The sequence below is a fragment of the Podarcis muralis genome, chromosome 9 (assembly GCF_964188315.1).
Source record: "Podarcis muralis chromosome 9, rPodMur119.hap1.1, whole genome shotgun sequence".
Classification (NCBI taxonomy): domain Eukaryota; kingdom Metazoa; phylum Chordata; class Lepidosauria; order Squamata; family Lacertidae; genus Podarcis; species Podarcis muralis.
The window spans coordinates 13850536-13873095 of NC_135663.1; the positions used below are offsets into that span (position 1 = coordinate 13850536).

General features: G+C 45.1%; 1 protein-coding gene across 1 annotated transcript in view; it reads left to right on the forward strand.

Moving 5' to 3' along the window:
- The window catches only part of GPAT3 (glycerol-3-phosphate acyltransferase 3), a 33188-nt gene extending 10773 nt beyond the window's left edge, over positions 1 to 22415 (forward strand). Inside the window, 10 exon segments of the mRNA XM_028743706.2 lie at positions 5826 to 6096; positions 8967 to 9041; positions 9780 to 9869; positions 12426 to 12519; positions 14635 to 14750; positions 15803 to 15858; positions 18027 to 18112; positions 19886 to 20014; positions 20254 to 20333; positions 21330 to 22415. Of these exon segments, the coding sequence (XP_028599539.2) occupies positions 5826 to 6096; positions 8967 to 9041; positions 9780 to 9869; positions 12426 to 12519; positions 14635 to 14750; positions 15803 to 15858; positions 18027 to 18112; positions 19886 to 20014; positions 20254 to 20333; positions 21330 to 21450 (1118 nt within the window). The 3' untranslated portion in view covers positions 21451 to 22415.
- Positions 22416 to 22560: the final 145 nt, after the last annotated feature.

Sequence of the window (22560 nt, forward strand, 5' to 3'; positions counted from 1 at the left end):
TTTGAGTTATAGTCGATCAGCCAGCTTTAATGAGCAAAGAAATTGGCCCAAGATACATGCAAACCTGCTGCCAGAAAAAGTTTTACTGCCGAGCATACCTGATAAGGCAGTTGAAACAAAGCTAAGAATTGGCAGCTCTCCCAGAGAAACTGAAAGGGAGGTGGTAAAGGTTGAGCATTTTTCTCCAGCTGCTAGCATGGAGCAGGGGAGAGAAGAAAGTGCAACAGGGACAGGAGGAGGTAGATCTACAGAGTCAATCCACCCCAAAAGCAGTCCTGAAGGTAGCCCAGGGGGTGAGATTAATGAACCAAGGAGGTCTGCAAGAAGTAATAAAGGTCAACCTCCAGACCGTTATGGGTTCCCAGCCACCATAAACCAGGTTTGTGTAACTGAGCCAGAAAACTTTGAAGAAGTGCAAGAGTTACCTACTCTAGAGAAAGAGGCGTGGTTAAAGGCAATGCAGGCAGAGTATAACTCTCTGCTAAACAACAATGTCTTTGTACCTACAGAATTGCCTGAAGGTAAAAAGCCCATAAGTTGTAAGTGGGTTTTTAAAGTGAAAAAGCTGGCTGATGGTAGTTGTCAGAGGAAAGCCAGGTTGGTTGCAAGGGGCTTTACACAAAGGAAAATGATACATTATGATGAAGTGTTTGCCCCAACAGCAAAGGCTGAAACAGTAAAATCAGTTTTAGCAATGGCAAGTCTGAGAGGGTTAAAAGTTAATCATTTTGATGTTGCCTCAGCATATTTAAATGCTCCTATTGACGCCGAGGTGTATTTACAGCAAATACCAGGTTATGAGCTGGAAAAAGACAGCATGGTGTTAAAACTGCAAAGGGCACTATACGGTTTACACCAAAGTGCACGTCTATGGCATGAATGCATAGACACAACTTTGAAAAAGATGGGATTCAAACAAAGCCTGGCTGATTCCTGTTTATATTCAGCAATGGTGCAAGGAAGTGTTTGTTATTTACTTTTGTATGTTGATGATATCTGTCTAATAACAACTGCACAAAAGCAAGTGTCTTGGTTTATAAACAGCCTAGGTAACAAATACAAACTGAAGTATTTGGGAGAGATTCAGAATTACTTAGGAGTAGAGGTTCAGAGAAATGAAGAGGGTGTCTACTCTCTGAGTCAGAAGGAAAAATCGAAAAGTTACTGAAGACATATGGAATGGAGAGGGCAAATGAGGTTGACACTCCCATAACTAGCCAGTACAAAAATGAACCAGAAGGGCAAAAATGTGAGAATGCAACAGCGTTTCATTCTCTGTTGGGTTCTCTGTTATATTTAAGTTGTTGGACAAGACCCGACATAACATTGGCAGTGCACATGTTAAGCCAAAGAAGTGCAGACCCGGCTCAGAGAGATTGGGTAGCACTTAAAAGAATCCTAAGGTATCTGAAAGGCACAAAAGATTACAAACTGGTGCTGGATACAGGATATGATCAGCAAGTGTATGCATACGCTGATGCCAGCTGGGGGGACAGAGAAAATGGAAAGTCTACCACTGGTTATGCCATATATATTGGAAATGCCCTGGTTCAGTGGAAATCCCAGAAACAAACATTTGTTGCCACAAGTACTTGTGAAGCAGAGTACTCAGCCATAAGCGAATGTGTATCACAAATAGAATGGTTTGCTTGCCTAACAAAAGAGCTTGGAATACCTTCTGAAATGCCAATCACTGTGCTAAGTGACAACATGGCTGCACAACAGCTTGCCAACCAACAGAACTTTAAAAGCAAGAGTAAACATATTGCTATAAGATACGGAAATGTAAAAAATGCTTTGGAAAGAAATGTGTTAAAGGTACAGCACTGTAACACAAAATGTAATGTGGCAGATTTGTATACAAAATGTTTGGATGCTCCTAAATTTCGAGACTTAAGAGAATTATTAGGTCTCAAGCCTTTGACTTAAGGAGGAGTGTTGGGATTCGCAGGATACTGGATAAGTCTGCAGGCTTCAACAGGATGATGCAATACTCTGCTGGGTCAGAGTGACTCAGCAGGAGTGTGATTAGTGTGATTGGCTATCACCTGTTTTAAAAGGAAAGCCTGATAACAGTGGGTGTGGTGGTTGTGCTGTAGTGTGGTGGTGCTGTGGTGGAGAGTATTCGTTTGTAAGTACTCTGTATGGACTGTTTCTTTTGTAAATGCCTGTATATAGCTCACATTAAAAAAGACTGCACTGGAAAAACCTGGAACTCTTAGTGTCTCGCTGAAAGCGCCGCGTGGAATACGCGACAGAGTGCCGCAACCCCAGAGTCGGCCATGACTGGACTAAATGGTCAGGGGTCCCTTTACCTTTTTAGACTAGCCTTGAAGAATTTGTGTGCTTCTTGCACAAAGTAATTCCCAGTCTTGGTCTGAGGCAAACCATAGTTTATTTTTTCCAAATGACCAAACTATCGTTTGTGCTTGCCTGCAAACCAAGACCACAGGTTTGTCAGTTTGGTGCAGAACACAGTTTTGCACTAGGAGTGGAGAGATGTGGATTCGAATCCCCGCTTGGCTGTGAAGCTCGCGGTGTAGCTTTGCACCAGTCACCTTTTCTTGGCTTATCCTGCCTCACAGGGCTGTTGTTAGAATGAAAATGGGTGTGGCAGAGAAGAGCCATAGATATTCCCTAAGCTCCTTTGGCGGGAGGGTGGCATTTTTAAAAACAACAACATAATAAGTTGGTTAAATCTGTCCTTTATCCGATTTATTTTAATTGCTCTTAGTTGCAACACATATTTTCCCCTCTTGATTCCTTTGCACTTAAGGTGGTTGCTTAATACAACTTCCATTTAACCAAGATTTTGAAATTGTGGTTTCACGGCACTGCGGTTGTCAATAGGCCACGGCTGACTGGGGGAAAAAGAATTACGCTGCTTCTACTTTTGTCGTCACTAGCTTGAGGTTTTGAAGACTTCTGTTGTTACTGCTTGATATCCCTACCCCACCCAGAAGAGGGTAAAAGGAGGGTGGATTCTCTTCTCTGAATGTTTCTTTTACCCCTGTGCTGTCTCAGCTTCCTGCTTCCCTGACATCCCTCTGAGGCTTGCTCCAGTTCCCTCTGCGAACGTGACCCCTGCTTTACTCAGTGTTGCACCTCCTCCTTCTATAGCACATTGTTAGCTAAAACACCACCCCGGGCTTGCATAATTCATCACTGTCAGGCCGGTCCCGAGGAACAAGATCTGTGGGGAGTCTCTTCCCTTCACCAGCTGTTGACTTGAAGGATTGTATTATTCTCTCGAGACCAAAGAAACAACTCTTTCATTTTCCCCACCGTGCATTGCATTGGGGACCTTGGGTCGTTCCAGAGTTGCCGTTTCATCTCTCCTCCGCTTTGGGTTCCAGCGCATTGGGCAACAGTGCGGCAGCCAGAAATCCAGCCTTTCGTCCTGGCTCAGGAAATATAGTAAATATGTACCGTGTTTTTTGCTCTATAGGGCACACCGGCCCATAGGGCGCACCTAGTTGTTTTTTTTTGGGGGGGGGGAATAAAAAAAAGGCTTGCGGATAGCTTCCTGAAGCCTGGAGAGCGAGAGGGGTCAGTGCGCACCGACCCCTCTCGCTCTCCAGGCTTCAGCGAAAGCCTGCATTCGCCCCATAGGACACACACACATTTCCCCTTCATTTTTGGAGGGAGAAAAAGTGCGTCCTATAGAGCGAAAAATACGGTAGTTATCAGGAAAACAAAAGCTTCCCTGGCTGAACTGAATTTTCCCATTGCCTCAGGTGGAAGAACAGATGGGGAAGTGGGTGGGTTCTGCTTGAAGCAGCCATGGTTTTGCCCTGGGGGAAAGCAGCTGACAGGTAATTGAGGGCAACACCGACACCATATGTTTAAAGCACTCTTACACTGCTTTTGCAATCATGGCTTCTCCCCCCCCAAATTCTGGAACTGTAGTTCATTAAGGCTGGTAAGTTGTTAGGAGATTCCTGTTCCCCTCACAGGAGGACTACAGTGGTTTAATGCTCAGTTGCTATTCCCAGGGGATTCTGGGAATTGTAGCTGTGTTAGGGGACTAGGCGGTGGTCTCCTAACAACTCTCAGCACCCTTAGCAAGCTACAGTTCTGAGGATTTTTTGGGGTGGAAGCCATGACTGTTTAAAGTGGTATGATACTGCTTAAAATAGACAGTGCGGATGGTGCCTAAGAAGTTCTATCTTGGCTCATGGTTGTTGTTGTTTAGTCGTGTCCAGCTCTTCATGACCCCCTGGACCAGAGCATGCCAGGCACTCCTGTCTTCCACTGCCTCCCGCAGTTTGGTCAAACTCATGCTGGTAGCTTCAAGAACACTGTCCAACCATCTCGTCCTCTGTCGTCCCCTTCTCCTTGTGCCCTCCATCTTTCCCAACATCAGGGTCTTTTCCAGGGAGTCTTCTCTTCTCATGAGGTGGCCAAAGTGTTGGAGCCTCAGCTTCACGATCTGTCCTTCCAGTGAGCACTTAGGGCTGATTTCCTTAAGAATGGATAGGTTTGATCTTCTTGCAGTCCATGGGACTCTCAAGAGTCTCCTCCAGCACCATAATTCAAAAGCATCAATTCTTCAGCGATCAGCCTTCTTTATGGTCCAGCTCTCACTTCCATACATCACTACTGGGAAAACCATAGCTTTAACTATACGGACCTTTGTTGGCAAGGTATAATAATACAGTGGTACCTCGGGTTAAGTACTTAATTTGTTCCGGAGGTCCGTACTTAACCTGAAACTGTTCTTAACCTGAAGCACCACTTTAGCTAATGGGGTCTCCTGCTGCCGCCGCGCCGCCGGAGCACGATTTCTGTTCTCATCCTGAAACAAAGTTCTTAACCTGAAGCACTATTTCTGGGTTAGCGGAGTCTGTAACCTGAAGCGTATGTAACCCGAGGTACCACTGTAATAATAATAATAATAATAATAATAATAATAATAATAATAATAATAAAAATTATTTATTAGGGCCACAGCAGAATATGCCCATTTTCAGGTTCACTGCCTCTGATATTCTGTAGGGTGTGGTGTCATGAGTAGAATTTTCCCAGATTGTCTAAGTAATCTTACAAGTCTACACAGGGGCAGGTGGTCTTTTAGGTCGCCAAGCACACTGGAAGTGCGATCCCCACTCAACGGAGCAAGCCATTAATGTCGGATCAAAGCATCAGCTCCACCTCCACACTCCCAATCAGTTTATGCAATCGGTTATTTGAAAGCTGGTACAGCAGATGTGTTGCGGAAAGCTGATTATGGATGATGGTTGTTGTTCTTTAGTCGTGTCCGACTCTTCATGGATGAAGTAATTCCAAATGGTTTCAGCCAAACCACATGTGGAGGAGCAAGGCTTTCCCGCCCAGGGAGTCACTGGGCTAATGGGACTTCGGCAAAATTATTTCCTGCTGATCTCCTAGATGAAATGTTGCCGCCTGATCCCTTTAATGGCAGGTATAAACTGACCTTGTGGAAATGGTACCAGGTGTTGCCTGGAACTTGTGTTGCAGATACCATATTTTTCGCTCTATAGGACACACTCCCCCCCCCAAATGAAGGGGAAATGTGTGTGCGTCCTATGGAGCGAATGCAGGCTTTCGCTGAAGCCTGGAGAGCGAGAGGGGTCGGTGCGCACCGACCCCTCTCGCTCTCCAGGCTTCGGGCAGCTATCCACAAGCCTTCTGAGTGCGGTGGGAGTTTTTTTTCTTTATTTTCCCCCCAAAAACCTAGGTGCGCCCTATGGGCCGGTGCACCCTATAGAGCGAAAAATATGGTAATTGACCTGCCTACCGCCTGCCTTCGTTTTCTCATTGAGCTATAATGTGCTTTTTATTTATTTATTCCCTACCTGAAGTTATCATACAGAGGGACCAGACCACCATGGAGAAAGCCATTGCTGGCCTGCGCCATGGGGACTTTGAGCTCTCCGATGTGTTTTACTTCTGCAAAAAGGGGTATGAAGCGATTGTGGAAGACGAAGTCACCCAGAGGTTCACCTCGGAGGAGCTGGTCTCCTGGAACCTCCTCACCAGGACCAACGTCAACTTTCACTACATCAGTTTACGGCTGACCATCGTGTGGGTCATTGGCGTCTTCGTTCGCTACTGTCTCCTGCTGCCTCTTCGGTGAGCCTGTCTCTGTGTGTGGACGTAGATAGCTGCCTTTATAGAGAGTCAGGGCGTGGGGCCATCATGTTCACCATTGTCCACACCTTGAGTAGTCAGTGGGCAACCTCTCCAGACTATCTATCTATCTATCATCTATCTATCTATCTATCTATCTATCTAAAATTTAAAAAATTCAGTGAAAAAATAATGTGAAAGAAAAGAAAGATGAATAATGTGAAAGCAGGGTGGATTTGATTTAAATCAAATCAATTTACAGTGGTACCTCTGGATGCGAACGGGATCTGTTCTGGAGCCCCATTCGCATCCTGAAGCGAACGCAACCCGCATCTGCGTGGGTTGTGATTCGCCGCTTCTGCGTATGCGCATGATGTTATTTTGAGCATCTGCGCATGCGCGAGCGGCAAAACCCGCAAGTAACGCGCTCCGTTACTTCCGGGTTGCCGCAGATCGCAACCTGAAAACGCTCAACCCGAAGCTACTTCAAGCTGAGGTATGACTGTAAATCATGATTTAAATCATGGTTTAAATCGCTAGTCAGTAGGAGAAGCCAAGTTACAGGGACCCAGGCAGAGGGCCTTCTCGGTAGTGGCACCCACCCTGTGGAATGCCCTCTCACCAGATGTCAAAGAGAAAAACAACTATCTTACTTTTAAAAGACGTCTGAAGGCAGCCCTGTTTAGGGAAGTTTTTAATGAATCTGGAAGAGCATGACATTGTGAATGGATTAATGGAATTCATTTACCAAAATAAATTAAACATTGCATATAAAGACTCATGCTACATAATTAAAAACAAACCCTTATTTCCTGATGAATAGCCTTTGGACTATAATGTAAATTAAATAGAAAACTGTCTTTAGAAAGATTTTTCCTCCAAAAGCATTTTATTTTAAAAAATGCAATTTAAATTAAAAAATATATATATATCCACCCTGTGTGATATTTATCCACCCTGTGTGAAAGGAAAGAAAGAGAAAAAACCTCCCATTTATTCAGAAGGAACCAGTCGAGCTTTAGCAGTTTTAAATGAGCAAGGGCTTGGTGCACAAACACTGTTCTCTGCTCAACTAGCCCCTGAGAAGAAGCCGAAACTGCATGCCAGGCTGAAGGTTTATGCACAAGCCAGCACTGGTTTCTTTTTTAATAGAGTGGATTAACAAGCCTAGCTGTCACTTAAGGACGTGGCACGTCTATTTGGTAAAGGGCGGTAGCTCAGTGGCAGTGCACCTGTTTTCCACGCAGGCGGTTTCAGGTTAAACGCCTGGGCTGGAACCATGGAGAGCAGTGGCCAGTCAGTGTACCAATGGCCCAATGTGGTATAAGGCTATGTTGTCCCTTGGTTTTCTGGATAGTTCCTCCTGCTGGCCTCTGAAACCTGGCAAATTCTCTCCTTTGCTATTCTCTGTCACTGGAGTTGAGATGAGATGGACCCTTGGACTCTGCAGGAATGCTGCAAATAACATACAAGCTTGAGTTAAGTATTATTATTAATTACACTAGTGGCCAAAATTGTGGAAACCTTTTGGAAAAAGTGTATTTATGAGATTTGATGGCTCACAACACCACTTTTTTTTTTAGTAACACCATAAAATTATATATCAACAGAAAGATAATTTAATGAAGAATGTAATGCAACAAAGTTTGTTCAGTTATCTGTATTCTATCAAAAATTATAGCCAAATAACCAGAAAAAGGAAGCACAACTTGCTTAGGTTGGTATGCAGTAGATTTCCTTCATTTGAATGTAAGCAGTGAGCATGAGTGTTTAGAGAGCCAATCGGGTGTTGTGAGGCATCAAACCTCGGAAATACACTCCTCCTCCTCCTTTTGGCCACTAGTGCGTGTCCTGGCATGCCTCCAAGAAGCTCCAAGTGACAACATCGTCCTTTCCCTCCTCATTTAATCCTCACAACAACCCTGTGAGGTAGGTAAGGCTAAGACACAGTGACTGGCCCAAGGTCACCCAGCGAGCTTCATGGCTGAGTGGCAATTTGAACCCTGGTTGCCCAAGCCCTAGTCGGGCGCTCGGTGTTTCCCAAACTTGGGCCTTCAGCTTTTTTTTTTGGACTACAGTTTCACCATCCCTGACCACTGGTCCTGCTAGCTAGGGATCATGGGAGTTGTAGTCCAACAGCAGCTAGAGACCCAAGTTTGGGAAATAGTGCTCTAAGCACTAATCCACACCACAAGACATGACCCAAGCCCTCGGCTGAAGGCACACGATGTAGTCCTTTGCTCCAGCCCAGGTGCTCAGTGCCTGGATGGGAGAAGGATGATGATGATGATGATGATAATAATAATAATAATAATAATACAGTGGTATCTCGGGTTAAGTCCTTGATTCATTCTGGAGGTCCGTTCTTAACCTGAAACTGTTCTTAACCTGAAGCACCACTTTAGCTAAAGGGGCCTCCTGCTGCTGCCGTGCCTCCGGACCCCGATTTCTGTTCTCATCCTGAAGCAAAGTTCTTAACCTGAAGCACTATTTCTGGGTTAGCAGAGTCTGTAACCTGAAGCGTATGTAACCTGGAGTGTATGTAAACCGAGGTACCACTGTAGTAGTAGTAGTAGTAGTAGTAATAATAATAATAATAATAATAATAATAATAATAAATTTATTATTTATACCTTGCCCATCTGGCTGGGTTTCCCTGTGAACCTAAGTATGCTACATGGTTGTGTGTATGGTTACATTTTAAAAACTCATCAGGAGACCAAAAGTATGCACTTTTAAGGAAACCTTTCTCTTCCAATCAAACTCGCTTGTCAGGATTTCCAATTGCAAATTATCTGAAGATGCTCCAAGTAGGATCTAATGGTCTCGAATGGATAATGCATTTTGGATTTTCCCTTCTGTTTTTCCCCTAGGGTTACCTTGGCACACATTGGGATCCTTTCCATGATTTGCGGCAGCACGCTGGTAGGCCAGCTTCCAAACGGGGAGTAAGTGGATCTCCTTTGCATCAGTAGCTTTGGGAAAAGAAGAGGTTACGAAACAGAAAACAAAACTCTACCTCCGCCTTGGGCCAACCTCTTGCATCAACGCAAGTTGTTTATTAGAATTATTGGAATGCCGATTGACAGCTGGGATTCACCTGCCAAAGCATAACGTTATATCGTGCGAAGCTTTATAATCTTGCAGGAGCAAGTTTCATTATTCGCTGTGTAAAACTAATGGCCCATCAGTTTTGCCAAAACAGTTCTTATAAACATACGTGACTGTGTTTATAAGAGGGAAAGCAAAGGGGGAATCTCCATTTATGGAGACATTGAAATAACAAGCAGAGAGATGGGAACCAGCTGGCGACAGAATCTTAGAGACTTGGGGTGTAAAAGTAATCGATAAGGGGAGGGCATGATCAAAAGCAGCTGAAAGGACAAGAAGAGTTGAGAATTAAGTGAGGGGCTGCTGGATTTTGTAGAGAAGAGGGTATCCATTATTTTTGTGAGACCACTTTCCCAAAGCATCCATTTTCTGAAAATGTATCTTTAAAGACAGAGCTACTGAACTGCTTGTTCTTCAGCTTGTTTAGAATGCTGACTCCTCTTTTGCTACCAAGAAGTTGAAATTAGGTTGTGATGTGTAAATAACCAGTGCTGCAACTCTTAGCTCCTTGGGAAGTGTGGACCTAACTTAGATTTCTAAGGCTGCTGTTACACCCAGTTTTTCCTGTTTTGCAGAACCAAAGACTGGCTGAGTGACCTTGTCCACCTCACCTGTTCCCGGATCCTTGTCAGAGCGCTTTCTGGCAACATTTATTACCACAACAAGTGAGTGAAAGAAAACACGACCCCTTCTCAGGACAGAAGTTAGATAAGTTCTTTCCTGATGGTGCCGGGTAGATCACAGTGGATTTTGTTGCTGCTGCTGATGTGCACAGAACCAAGTGGTAGAATGAATTGTACCACCAGAGTTTACCAGTCTGGGATCACATCTTTTTAACATTCTGTTGCGTAAAAAAACAAAACACCCCTGCAAGTAAACTGCTAGCACAGCAAGGAGTGGATGGCACTTCAACTCTTTTAAGCTGAAGTGCTGTTTGTTTAACTTAAAGCAAGTTTTTTTTGTGTGTGTTTGGGCGCCTCCAGACAGGTGTGTTGTTTTTGCAGGTACCGTATTTTTCGCCCTATAGGACGCACTTTTCCCCCTCCAAAAATGAAGGGGAAATGTGTGTGCGTCCTGTGGGGCGAATGCAGGCTTCAGGAAGCTATCCGCAAGCCTGGGAGAGCTGCGCGACTTCGCACAGCTCTCCCACGGCTAGCGGAGAGCTTGCCTGCACCCAGAAGCTTGGGGCGCGCTGAGCTCAGCACGCCCCAGGCTTCGGGCTTCGCGCAGCTCTCCCACGGTTTGCGGATAGCAGCCTGTTCTGGGGGCTGGGGTCGGGGGAAGCTCGGGCTTCCCCCGCCCCAGCCCCGCACCTGAGGGGGAATTTTTTTTTCTTCTTCTTTATTTCCCCTCCAAAAAACTAGGTGCGTCCTATGGGCCGGTGCGTCCTATGGGGCGAAAAATACAGTACATTCTGCACTACGTCTATGGTACATCAGTAGTTCCCTAGTTAGTGGTGGATTAATACTGGGCTGTCCACACATTCCTTCCACTTCTGCAATGCTTCTCCAACGTTACTGCATTATTGTACTTTTGCGCTGGAGCACAACAAATTTGGCAAAACCTCCCCCCCCCCCCAATACATTTGCGGTCTAAACAGTTACAGAATTTTGGTGGGAAGCAAAAGGGCAGCCACTGATTGGAAACAAAGAAATTATGTCCATCCTAAAATCTTTGCAGGCTCAAACGGTATGCAAAGTGGGATTGCATATAACTGCTCCCAAAAGCATCATGAATACACAGTGAAAAGGACGCTTGGAAGGGCCTGTTGTGTTTTGTTGTGAGATGGATTCAGAAACTTCTTCCCCCAGCTGTCTCAAGTGGTACAGTCCAGTCTGTCATCTCTGAGCTCTGCATGATGAAGAACAGGGCTTATCTGGGCTTAACTTTCCCTGCTCGGATGTCAACATCCTCTTCCGAGTATAGTCTGTGGGCCTTTGGAAGGGGCAGTGGGTAGTGACATGAAGCAGGGCCTTTTTGGTGGTGGTGCCTTGACGTTGGAATGCTCCTAAGGGGGGAGACTTACCCAGTAGCTATTAATAACTTTATTCTCCACGAAGTTGTCTAAACCTCTTTAAAAGCCATCCAAGTTGGTGGCCATTGCTGCTTCCTGTAGGAGTGAGTCCTATAGTTGTAACTATGTACTGTGTGAAAAAGTGCTTTCTTCTGTCTGTCCTGAATATTCAGCTTACTGGATGCCTGAGTATTATGAGAGAGGGACAAAAACCTTTCTCTATCCACTTCCTCCACAGCATACTTAATTTTATACAAGTCTTATCATGCCCCCTATTAGTTGACTTTTCCTTGAGCTGAAAGGTCCCACAAGTTGTCTGTGTAGTGCCTGTGTGTCAGTCTTCTGGGGGTTAAGGTAAAGGTAAAGGTACCCCTGCCCGTACGGGCCAGTCTTGACAGACTCTAGGGTTGTGCGCCCATCTCACTCTATAGGCCAGGGGCCAGCGCTGTCCGCAGACACTTCCGGGTCACGTGGCCAGCGTGACAAGCTGCATCTGGCGAGCCAGCGCAGCACACGGAACGCCGTTTACCTTCCCGCTAGTAAGCGGTCCCTATTTATCTACTTGCACCCGGGGGTGCTTTCAAACTGCTAGGTTGGCAGGCGCTGGGACCGAGCAACGGGAGCGCACCCCGCCGCGGGGATTCGAACCGCCGACCTTTTGATTGGCAAGCCCTAGACGCTGAGGCTTTTACCCACAGCGCCACCCGCGTCCCTCTTCTGGGGGTTAAACACCATTAAAAAAATGCCAAGTCCAATTACTTTCAGAATACCTCAGGTTAAGTACTCAATTCGTTCCGGAGGTCTGTACTTAACCTGAAACTGTTCTTAACCTGAAGCACCACTTTAGCTAATAGGGCCTCCTGCTGTTGTCGCACCGCCAGAGCACTATTTCTGGGTTAGCGGAATCTGTAACCTGAAGGGTATGTAACCTGAAGCGTATGTAACCCGAGGTACCACTGTGTGCTTTTTAAAGTCTGCGCACTGCTTTAAATGCCTTGCTTGTGGCTGAGAATTGCAGCTTAGAAATGTTAAATGTTGACAAAGAATGCATTTTCTTTTGACTTTTAAATGGCAACCCTGCTTATTAAGCCTTTACAGCGAAGAATACTCATGTGTAACGTGCTGCAGGTTTGTGGACATCTTGCAGCCGCTCGTCCCCTACTGCAAAGTTGTGAAAAACTTGTGATGTCCTCCTGTCATTTTGCAGGGAGAACAAGCCTAAGAAAGGAGGGATTTGTGTTGCCAACCACACATCCCCAATAGACGTCATAATCTTGACCAATGATGGCTGTTACGCAATGGTACGTCTTAAGTCTCATGAATTTTGCAATTGCAAGGACCGAGGGTTGCAAAGACCTCTGTACATGAAGCCAGCGTTGAACTGTACCTACTTCCTAGGTAAAGGTAAAGGTACCCCTGCCCGTACGGGCCAGTCTTGACAGACTCTGGGGTTGTGCGCCCATCTCACTTAAGAGGCCAGGGGCCAGCGCTGTCCGGAGACACTTCCGGGTCACGTGGCCAGCGTGACAAAGCTGCATCTGGTGAGCCAGCACAGCACACGGAAACGCCGTTTACCTTCCCGCCAGTAAGCGGTCCCTATTTATCTACTTGCACCTGGGGGTGCTTTCGAACTGCTAGGTTGGCAGGCGCTGGGACCGAGCAACGGGAGCGCACCCCGCCGCGGGGATTCGAACTGCCGACCTTTCGATCGGCAAGCCCTAGGCGCTGAGGCTTTTACCCACAGCGCCACCCGTGTCCCTACCTACTTCCTAGTTGCTAATAATTGAAGTCATTGCTTCGTGTTGAGTTGAGAAAACTCTTGATGCAAAAAAGGAAGAGGAACTGGTGCAACTGATTTAGCTATGCAGCTGCACAGAAGCACTTTTAATAGTTTTCACTTGTCAATGCTATCAGTGTGGATAACACTTGACATTGCTTAAGAAAGCAGGTCTCTGTCCTGAGGAGCTTACAGTTGACACTGAGAAACGGAGAAAGAAGAGGCAAGGCTAAATAGGGAAAGAAAATGAGGAAGGTTTACTGCCATATCGAGGCAGATATTCAAAGGCTGTGTCTTACCTGTGTGTAGGGTTGCCATAAAAATAGCTCCCCATGCAAAACAAACAAATATTGTTGACGTGCCTGTCCAATTCACTGCCACGAAGGCTTTGTTCAGTGGTGTCCAAAATTTTTCAGAGAGGGCCAGATTTGACGAAGTAAAGGTTCATGAGGGCTGACCAAACAAAGTTGTTAACCTTTTTTTAGGATTGAAGTTGTTGAACTTTTTAAAGGGTTTTACCCCAGGAAATAAACTGCCACAGGGGCCAGATTAAACCGACCAGCGGGCTGGATTGGGTCTTTGGACATTCCTGGCTTTGTTAATCAAATAAGTGGCAAAGCCCCCGTCTGCACCCTGCCATTAAAGCAATGTTCCATCATTTGGAAGATGGAGCGAGCTTGTTTTCTCCTACTCCGGAGAGCAGGACCCAAACCAATGGATTCAAGTTAAAAGAAAGTAGATCCCGACTAAACATCAGGAAGGGCTTTCGGACAGTAAGAGCTGTTTGATAGTGGAATGGTCTCCCTCAGGAGGTTGTAGAATCTCCTTCCTTGGAGGTTTTCAAGCAGAGGTTGGGTGGCCATCTGTCATGGATGCTTTAGCTGAGATCCCTGCATTGCAGGGGGTTGGAATAGATGACTCAGGGGGTCCCTTCCAACTCTGCAATTCTATGATTCTATGAATAAGGGAAGTGACAGTAACGTGCATTAGGAAGTGTGAGATAAGCACCTCCCTGACACAATGTTGTTAACCTCCCAGCAAACAGAACGGAATGGAAGCTCCAAAAACAGATTGTGCGCACTTAAAGATGACATAATCATGTCCTACAAGGGACTATTTTCAGAAATATTGTAAAATTAAAGAATGTTGAATGATGTTGGATGGAAATTAAGTGGTTTCTAGCTGTAATGGTATAAAGGAATATGAAAAAATGGTTTTTTACAAGTAAAAACTTAAGGTTATAATAACCCAAGATGTTGGTTAGAAAATAAGGCTGTAATGCTTTGAGATAAGGATTTGCTGAACAAATAATTCGAACTGGAAATACAAGAAGGGGAGGTATGAGGAGGTCAGGGAAACATGTCATTGAAAAATAAGTTGTGAAATTTATGTGTTTTTAATATTTATCTTTTTTCTTTTTTGCTTTTTTCTCTTTGTTTGTATAAAAATTGAAAATTCTAATAAATATCTTTTTAAAAAAAAAAACCATAATCATGTCCTACAAGAATGACATCACTTTCAAAGCATGGGGGGATCAACTCCACTCACAAGGCTCCTTTACAGTTTTGAAAGGGAACTATTTTGAAGGAACTCCCTGTTGATTTAATTTTGTCTTTTTTTTGGTGGGGGGACCTTACAGGTGGGCCAAGCTCACGGGGGCCTAATGGGCGTTATTCAGAGGGCCACTGTCAAAGCCTGCCCACATGTTTGGTTTGAACGCTCCGAAATGAAAGATCGCCACCTGGTGACGAAAAGGTATGGGCTTTGTTGTTGTTTTTTTACCTGAACACCAAGAGACAAATGGCTGTGGGTTGCTCTAAAGCAGGGGTCAGCAAACTTTTTCAGCAAGGGGGCCAGTCCACTGTCCCTCAGACTTTGGGGGCGGATTATATTTTTTTGGGGGGGAAATGAATGAATTCCTATGCCCCACAAATAACCCAGAGATGCATTTGCATTTGCATTTAATTTGATTTGATTTAAACTGATTTTATAATGAATTGATTTTAGAATGCTGTATTATTTTATTGTTGTTAGCAGCTCTGAGCCCGGCTTCGGCTGGGGAGGGTGGGATATAAATAATTTTATTATTATTATTATTATTATTATTATTATTATTATTATTATTATTATTAAATAAAAGTGCTTTGCATACCCGCATTCAGCTCCTTGAATATCCTGGCTTACTAAACCAAACCCCTCAGGCAAGTCCAACAACCTTAATAATAATAATAATAATAATAATAATAATAATAATGATGATATAAATTTTATTTATACCCCGCCCTCCCCGGCCGGAGCCGGGCTCAGGGCAGCTAACACCAGTGAAATTACAGTAAAAACATAATAGGAAAAAAACCCAATTTAAAATGCAGGTTAAAATGCAGTTTAAAACTTTGCCTTCCTTCTGTTGCTAAAATTTCTTCCCCACCCGCACCAAACTGAAATGGTGCTTTGAAGAGGAGGACCTTGAAAGGTACCTCCCGATCTGAGAACCACTTAGCCCGCTTGACTCTTAAATATTTCACTGCACAGCACAGAGCTAAACTATACAATTCGCTCTCGCAAGGTGTTGCCAATGGCCGCCGGCTTGGATGGCTTTGAAAGAGGATGTTGCCATCAACGGCTACTGCTTGTGGGCTTCCCATGGTGGCATCTGGTTGGCCACTGTGAGAACAGGATCCTGGATTAGACCTTTGACCTGATCCAGCAACCCTCTACTTATGCCCTTGTTATTGGAAACAGATTAATTCCAAGAGACCCTCTTGAGTACTGAGGCAAAGACTGAAATATTTCTCCTTTTCTTTCAGGTTGAGGGAACATGTCGCGGATAAGGAGAAGCTGCCCATTTTAATTTTTCCAGAAGGTAAAACACACACTTCTGTTCCCTCATTTGTGGGTTAATAACAATTATGATACGATACGATAATCTTTATTGTCATTGTCCCATACAGAACAGCGAAATTGAAAAATCTACATCAGACATTCAAAAACCAACACGCCTGCTATCCCAGCCTAGTTAACCCCCTAAAAACTCTGATACCCCATAATTAAATACAATATACTCCCATAGAGACTACCGTAAACTGTGTTTAAAACCAAAATCGCATTTGGATAGAAACTGTTTCTCAGGCGGCTAGTCCTAGTCTTTATAACCCTGAACCTTCTTCCAGAAGGCAGAAGCTGAAAGAGATCATTTCCGGGGTGCGCACTATCCTGCACTATCTCTGCAGCTTTCTTATGGCACCTGGAAGCATAGATTTGATCCAAGGTGGGAAGACTGCACCCAATTATTCTCTCCGCAGTCTTTACAACCCTGGACAGCATTGTTTTCCCCCTGACTGTGCAGCTCCCAAACCACACACAGAGACCGTAAGTTAATACTGTCTAAGTCGCTCTTGGACTCTTCCCTTGCCGTGAGGCGTTCCCCTCAGGTTGGTTACATCAAATTCCTGCGAGAACATCCTCTCTTGTGACAGTCTTATGGAGGAAAACAGCAGAATATGACCGTAAACAGTGAGATCGTAATATGAGGCCCATCTTTGTGTGCCTCCTCCATGAGAGGTCCTCAGGGTGGCAACACAAGAGCAGGCCTTATCTGTGGTGGCTCCCCGTTTGGGGCATGCTCTCCCCAGGGAAGTTCAATTGGCGCCTTTCAAAAGCATTATAACCAGGCCTTTGGCCTAATTTAACTATCTGTGGCCACTTAGAAGTGGGCCACAGACATCCCATGCAGATACAAGAGAAATAAGTTAATTTCTTATTTTCTCTTGGTTTTCACATGTCTGCATGGGGTGTTTTTGTCTGGGTGGTTGTACGTTGCTTTAGTTTGCCCTGGGCAAGGTAATGCGACAAACAATTCAACAAATAATAATGATGAATACATAAATAATAAAGGTGATGTGGCTGAGCTTCTCTCTGCCCTTGCCCCTGTCCTGCCCCCTGATACGTGGCTTGACATCCAGCATATACCCCTTGTCAGGGGAGTCTTTAGTGTATGTGCCGCCGGGGTGCAAAAATCTGCCCAGCACCCCTAAATTTAGTTTAGCCCCCAAATTAACTTTTACAGTGGACGCTCGGGTTGTGAACGTGATCCGTGCGGGATGCACGTTCGCAACCAGCATCTGCGCATGCGCGGGTTGCAATTCGGCACTTCTGCGCATGCACAAAGCGCAATTTAGTGCTTCTGTGCATGCACGACCGCCGAAACCCGGAAGTAACCCGTTCGGGTACTTCCGGGTTTTGGCGGTCCATAACCTGAAAAGACGCAACCTGAAACGGCTGTAATCCGAGGTATGACTATTGTGCTTATGTCAGACACCATGCTGACGCCTTATCTCTTGTTCACGAAAGAAGGGAGGAAAAAGAAACAAACTTTGTTTTTTAATTTATTTACTGACAAGCGCCACTGTGGTAAATGACAAGCACCGCCTCTGGCACGGCGCGTCTTTGGTAAATGAGCGCACAAAGTCGAAAGTCCTTTAGTGAAGCAGGTATACATTTTGGTAATACCTAGGTATATATGTATTTTGTTTTTCTAGCTTGATCAAAATTATTTATTATTTCATAACAGGTAGATAGTTAAGAGCTTAGGCGGCTTCAGCGGCGGGCGCCTGGCTCTCCCCAGAATTTGGCGCCCAGGTGCCCCGCACCCCCGGGTAAAGATGGCCCTGCCCCTTGTGTAGACGTTATTGAGCTGGGTGAACCCATGGCCTGGCGTTGCATAAGGCAGCTCCTTGTGTTCCTTTGTCATTCACGGAACGACTCCAGTTTGCACAATGGAACTTGCCCTCCCTCTTCTTCCCCAACTTCCCACCCCAGCCCACAAAATAAAAATAAAAATAAAAATGTGGTAGGGATGTAAAGAGAGAATAAAGATCCATTGAGCAATCAGAAGTCCTGGCATGATCGGGTCAACTTAGTTCAATACAGCCTTCTGCAACTCAGGACTTTAATGCCTAAGGCGAATAATGTTCCATCTGGATTTGTGTTTACTGATTGCTCTGTCTTTTGTTTATTTTTTTAAAAAACCAGGCACATGTATAAACAACACCTCGGTCATGATGTTTAAAAAGGGAAGCTTTGAAATCGGTGGCACAATCTACCCAGTTGCTATCAAGGTAAGAACACGCAAAAATATTCTGGGTTCTAGAAGGTTTTCTAGCCAATTCTAGCCAGTTCCTAGGACAGCTATTCCTAGTGCCCTCCGGATGTGTTGAACTCCACGTCCCATCAACCCTGATCACAGGCTACGTTGGCTGAGGCCACTGGGAGTTGGAGACCAGCAACGTCTGGAGGACAACAGCTTCCCCATGTTTTCCCAGCAAGGTGTGGCTGCTGCTGGATCTCATGGACTCCAACACAGGCATGGAAGTCTGGAGATGCCTCCAGACAGGTTCAAGATACATTAAACTGGACAGAGATGCAAGTGAGAGCCAGCATCAGGAAGCTCAGCTTCCTCCATCCCTGAGCATTGCTAAAGAGGGACTGGAGAGAGGAATGAATGAAGCGCAACCAGTCTTTTCCTGTTCTTACATCTGAAAGCAGATTTGTCTCTTTCCAGAGAGCAGTGTGCCATAAATCCATGGCACCAAGTCCAGTAGTTAGCTTCACAAATGTGGGAGCAGAAGACAGGTCCCTGGGACACTGCCTAGGACCAACATCTAAGACCACAAAGTTACTCTTTAGCGTGGAGACCAGTTGTCTGATCACAATGTTTCCTTTAAGAAAAACAAAAAACTACTGGTGGGTTGTTCCAAAAAAGCAGAAATACAGTGGTACCTCGGGTTAAGTACTTAATTCATTCTGGAGGTCTGTTCTTAACCTGAAACTGTGCTTAACCTGAAGCACCAGTTTAGCTAATGGGGCCTCCTGCAGCTGCCGCACCACCGGAGCACGATTTCTGTTCTCACCCTGAAGCAAAGTTCTTAACCCGAGGTACTATTTCTGGGTTAGCGGAGTCTGTAACCTGAAGCGTATGTAACCTGAAGCGTCTGTAACCCGAGGTACCACTGTACTAACTAGCTACAGACTAAAGTCAAACCTCATTTGTCGAACGTAATCTGTTCCGGAAGACTGTTTGACTTCTGAAACGTTTGAAGACTGAAAACTGAAAGCGGAAGCCTCAATACAACCGGGAGGCTTGACTATAATTAGCCAGCTCCCCACCACTCCCCCCCATTTTTTAAATTAATTTTATAACACAACTAAACAACATAAACAGAAAAAAACAATACAAACAAATTATTACCTTATCCTTAAACATAGTCAGTTGGGCTTCCCCAAGTCCCCCCTATCTGATTTTCATTTTGCCTCATCTTTAGCAGTTTACATATATCATAATTTTAAACAATTTTTTAAAATCATGTTTACTTTTACCATAAAAATCTTCACATTTTATCACTTACAAATAATACTATTTTAAAATACACTATCTTCTACTTCTAACCCTACAGCCTATATCCACTTCCGAAGCTATTCTAAGATTTAAATATAAACATATTTTTTCAGATATTCTTTAAACTTTTCCCGATCTTCTTCCACCGTCTCTTCTCTCTGGCCTCAGAGTCTCCCAGTCAGTTCAACAAGTTCCATATGTTCCATCATCTTCATCTGCCAGCTCCCCACCACTCATGAATGCTAACCTTGCAAGCCACATGGGGGTAGCCTGTCAGACCTCATTGTGCCCATAGGCGAGAGGTTGTCTCGCTACTGGCCTAATGGTTGAACCCCCACCCCACCCTTAGAGCTCTTGATTAACTTCTCACAGCTCCACACCGTTTGGGAATTTCTGCTCCCTTCCAAGAATGCTCCTTCTAACATGGCTTGAGAAATGGCCCTTTTCACGTTGGCCGTGAGCGTGACTCTCAAACGCTGTCCTCCTCCCTTTGCAGTACGACCCCCAGTTTGGCGACGCCTTCTGGAACAGCAGTAAGCACGGCATCGTCAGCTATCTTCTGCGAATCATGACCAGCTGGGCCATCGTGTGCCATGTCTGGTACCTGCCGCCGGTGACGAGAGAGGTATCTGCCGTTTTTGCATTGTTGGCCCATTGGCACAGACACTGCAGTTTAAGAAGCAGGAGGAACGGCTCATATTGGCGCCTTTGTAACTTTTGGGGGCAGCTAACCAGAGATGCTGTTTTGATTCTCAACCCCCTTCTCTCCCTCTCCTGGCTAAACTTGAGAAGTCCAGAGTTGACTTCCTTAATTGCATTTATATGTGGGTTACAGACAACTGTGTTCTGTTTCTTTCTTTGCAGGAAGGAGAAGATGCCGTTCAGTTTGCTAACAGGGTGAAGTCTGCTATCGCTCGCCAAGGAGGACTTACGGAATTGCCCTGGTGAGAAAAATGAGACTATGTCCGAGAGAGGAGAGAGAGAGAGAAATTAGAGAGTACTCTGCAAAAATTTAGTGCCTTAAATTTCAGCAGTGGGTGGTAATGACCTAGAATTCAGTTTGCCATTTGTCTTGAATGCTTTAGTTGAGATTCCTACATTGCAGGGAGTTGGGCTAGTCCCTTCCAGCACTACAATTCTATGGTTCTAGAAGTAACAGTGCAAGCCTAACCAGGTCTGCTCAGAAGTAAGCCCTAGCCAGTTCAATGGTGCTTAAAAAGGTAAAGGTAAAAGGACCCCTGACCATTAGGTCCAGTCGTGACCGACTCTGGGGTTGCGGCGCTCATCTCGCTTTATTGGCCAAGGGAGCCGGCATACAGCTTCCGGGTCATGTGGCCAGCATGACTAAGCCGCTTCTGACAAACCAGAGCAGCGCACGGAAATGCCGTTTACCTTCCCGCCGGAGCGGTACCTATTTACTTGCAATTTGATGTGCTTTTGAACTGCTAGGTTGGCAGGAGCAGGGACTGAGCAACGGGAGCTCACCCCGTCGCAGGGATTCGAACCACCGACCTTCTGATCGGCAAGCCCTAGGCTCTGCGGTTTAGACCACAGCGCCACCCATGTCCCTAACAAATGCAATAGTGTCTAGCTGAACAGATCTGCGATTGCAATGACTTTTGGTTGTGCAATGGCCTTCTCCTTTCACCTGTCTCTCCATATGCCCCTTTAACTTCCTGCAATCCTTTGTAGCATATCACCTGGATAGCTCAGCTGGTTAGAGCATGGTGCTGATAATGCCAGGGTTGCAGGTTCGATCCCTGTGTGGGACAGCTGCATATTCCTGCATTGCAGGGGGTTGGCTTTCAACCCTCCAATTCTATGATTTGGGGAGAGAAGAGGGAGACGTTCTGTTGGGAATCCTCGCGCTAGCCAGCCTACTTAGGAGTGCCATCTTTATTCTGCTTCATACATTTCCCTTTCTGCCCTGTTCTTTTAAGGGACGGAGGTTTGAAACGAGCCAAAGTCAAGGAGACTTTCAAGGAAGAGGAGCAGAAGAACTACAGCAAGATGATAATAGGAAATGGAGCCTTGTCGAGTCGACCAGCAGACTCTGACTGATCTCTTCTGGCAGACGCTTTCCATGCCTCATCGCTATAGAAACGTGTGGATTGTTTTTCCCCCATTAGAAAAGAGAAGAAATCAAAGCACCAAGCGTGGGGAGAGCCAAGGCATCGCTTTGTTTTCCCTTCAGCTGTGGCTTGTTGGTTTTGCCACTGTCCGCCGGTGAATTCTTGCTTTTGATGTCTGGGAAAAGAGGACTGGATTGAAGCAGAATGGAAAAATTCCAGGCAGCAACTTCTGAATGTTTGCCCAAGGGGGATTGTAGATAATGATTATAATAATAATAGTAATAAAAATCGAGCCCAAGTTATGTAGTTTGTACAAATAACAGTCAACGTTGTTTAAGTGGTTATGGAAAGTTTGGGAAACTCCTCTACCGTCACTCTGATGGATTGCTGTGTGTTGATTGTTTGAATAGGTGGTCTAACATTTCGATGGCTTGTTTTCGATGGGTGTATTTTTGTTGTTGGCGAGAAGTTTTTAGGGAGGAAGTGAATGTCATTTAGTGTTAACCAGGATGAACAGCTAGAAAAATGAAACCTCGACTGGTGGCTGTTCTTGACAGTTGCAGTGAGGAACCAAAACAGCCTGCAGACATTGTTTTTATTTTTGTTCTTTTAAAAAGATTGCTTCTTATAGAAATCCACTCCATCTTTCAGAAGAACTGTCTGGAAAAAATGTTTGATCCAGTCTGGGGGGGGGGGGCACTGTCCCACCCCTTGCAGAACGGAGAAGAGCAAGTGGTTGAAACGCTCAATTTTTTAAAAAATCACTCTTCTCCCTTTGTAATAAAACGCTAAAAAGTTGGAAGGGGAAAAATACTGGAGGTAAACAGTGTCTGATGAAAGCACTTCTTCCATGGTCTGTGTTGGCAGCAGCCCTATATGTGTATCTGTCACTTCCTGTATGAGAAATGTTATGTTGCCTTATTGTAAATTGAAATAAATTCTATATTTCTACTAGTGGTAGCATTAACCCCCCCTTTTTTGCCCATTCCCCACAGCTGTGCATAGTCCGCACTTAAAATAGAAACCTGGGCCAAGGTCACCCAAAACATTCAGCTTGTATGAATTATGCACGTAAAATACCCTTTACATAATTTTGTCG